Source organism: Chrysochloris asiatica, unplaced genomic scaffold, assembly GCF_000296735.1.
Source record: "Chrysochloris asiatica unplaced genomic scaffold, ChrAsi1.0 scaffold00054, whole genome shotgun sequence".
Classification (NCBI taxonomy): Eukaryota; Metazoa; Chordata; class Mammalia; order Afrosoricida; family Chrysochloridae; genus Chrysochloris; species Chrysochloris asiatica.
Genome location: NW_006408572.1, coordinates 7,515,289 through 7,515,838, shown reverse-complemented (window position 1 = coordinate 7,515,838; position 550 = coordinate 7,515,289). Strand labels below are relative to the sequence as shown.

At 65.3% G+C, this 550-nt stretch overlaps 1 protein-coding gene across 2 annotated transcripts in view; it reads left to right on the top strand.

Annotated features, from left to right (window-relative positions):
* The first annotated feature begins 290 nt into the window (after positions 1-290).
* RABEP1 (rabaptin, RAB GTPase binding effector protein 1) overlaps positions 291-550 on the top strand; it is a 140,545-nt gene continuing 140,285 nt past the window's right edge. The window contains exon 1 of one of the 2 annotated variants that reach the window (XM_006863304.1): positions 291-539. In XM_006863304.1, the coding sequence (XP_006863366.1) occupies positions 506-539 (34 nt within the window). In that variant the 5' untranslated portion in view covers positions 291-505. The remainder of the gene's footprint in view (positions 540-550) is intronic. The other variant, XM_006863305.1, reaches the window with a different exon arrangement.

The window sequence follows — 550 nt, the reverse complement described above, 5'->3', positions numbered from 1 at the left end:
GTGGTTCAAACCCACCAACCGCTCCTGGGAAACCCTGTACAGGGTCGCTAAGAGTCGGAACCGACTCGATGACACTTAATTACAACAATAACAACTGTGCAGAGGCGGAGGCTGGGACAGCTCTTCTTTTCCCTTCAATCTTTGTGGGTTGCCCCCTGCTCATCCCTCTTGGATTTAAGCAGCCGCTCCTTTCCAATCTTGCCTCCTGTTACTCTCCCTTAAACACACGAAGTCCCGCCCCGCTCCGCCCCTCAGGGCAGCGTCACGTGCCGCCCCGTCCTCCTGCGCCTGCGCACTGCTTATTTCCCGCTGTCAGGATGAGGAGGCGGAGGTCGGCGCTCCGGTCCGTCTCTGCCCGCGGCTGTGGCGGCTCCAGCCTTAGCGGTTCCTCCCTGGGCGGCGGTGGCGGCGGCTCGGTCGACGCCTCCTCCGCCAGCTGAGCCCGCGAGAGCCCCGGACGCCGCTTCCCCGCCTATCCCCGCTCCCCAAGGCCGGCAGCCTGGCCATGGCGCAGCCGGGCCCGGCTTCTCAGCCTGACGGTGAGGCGCCC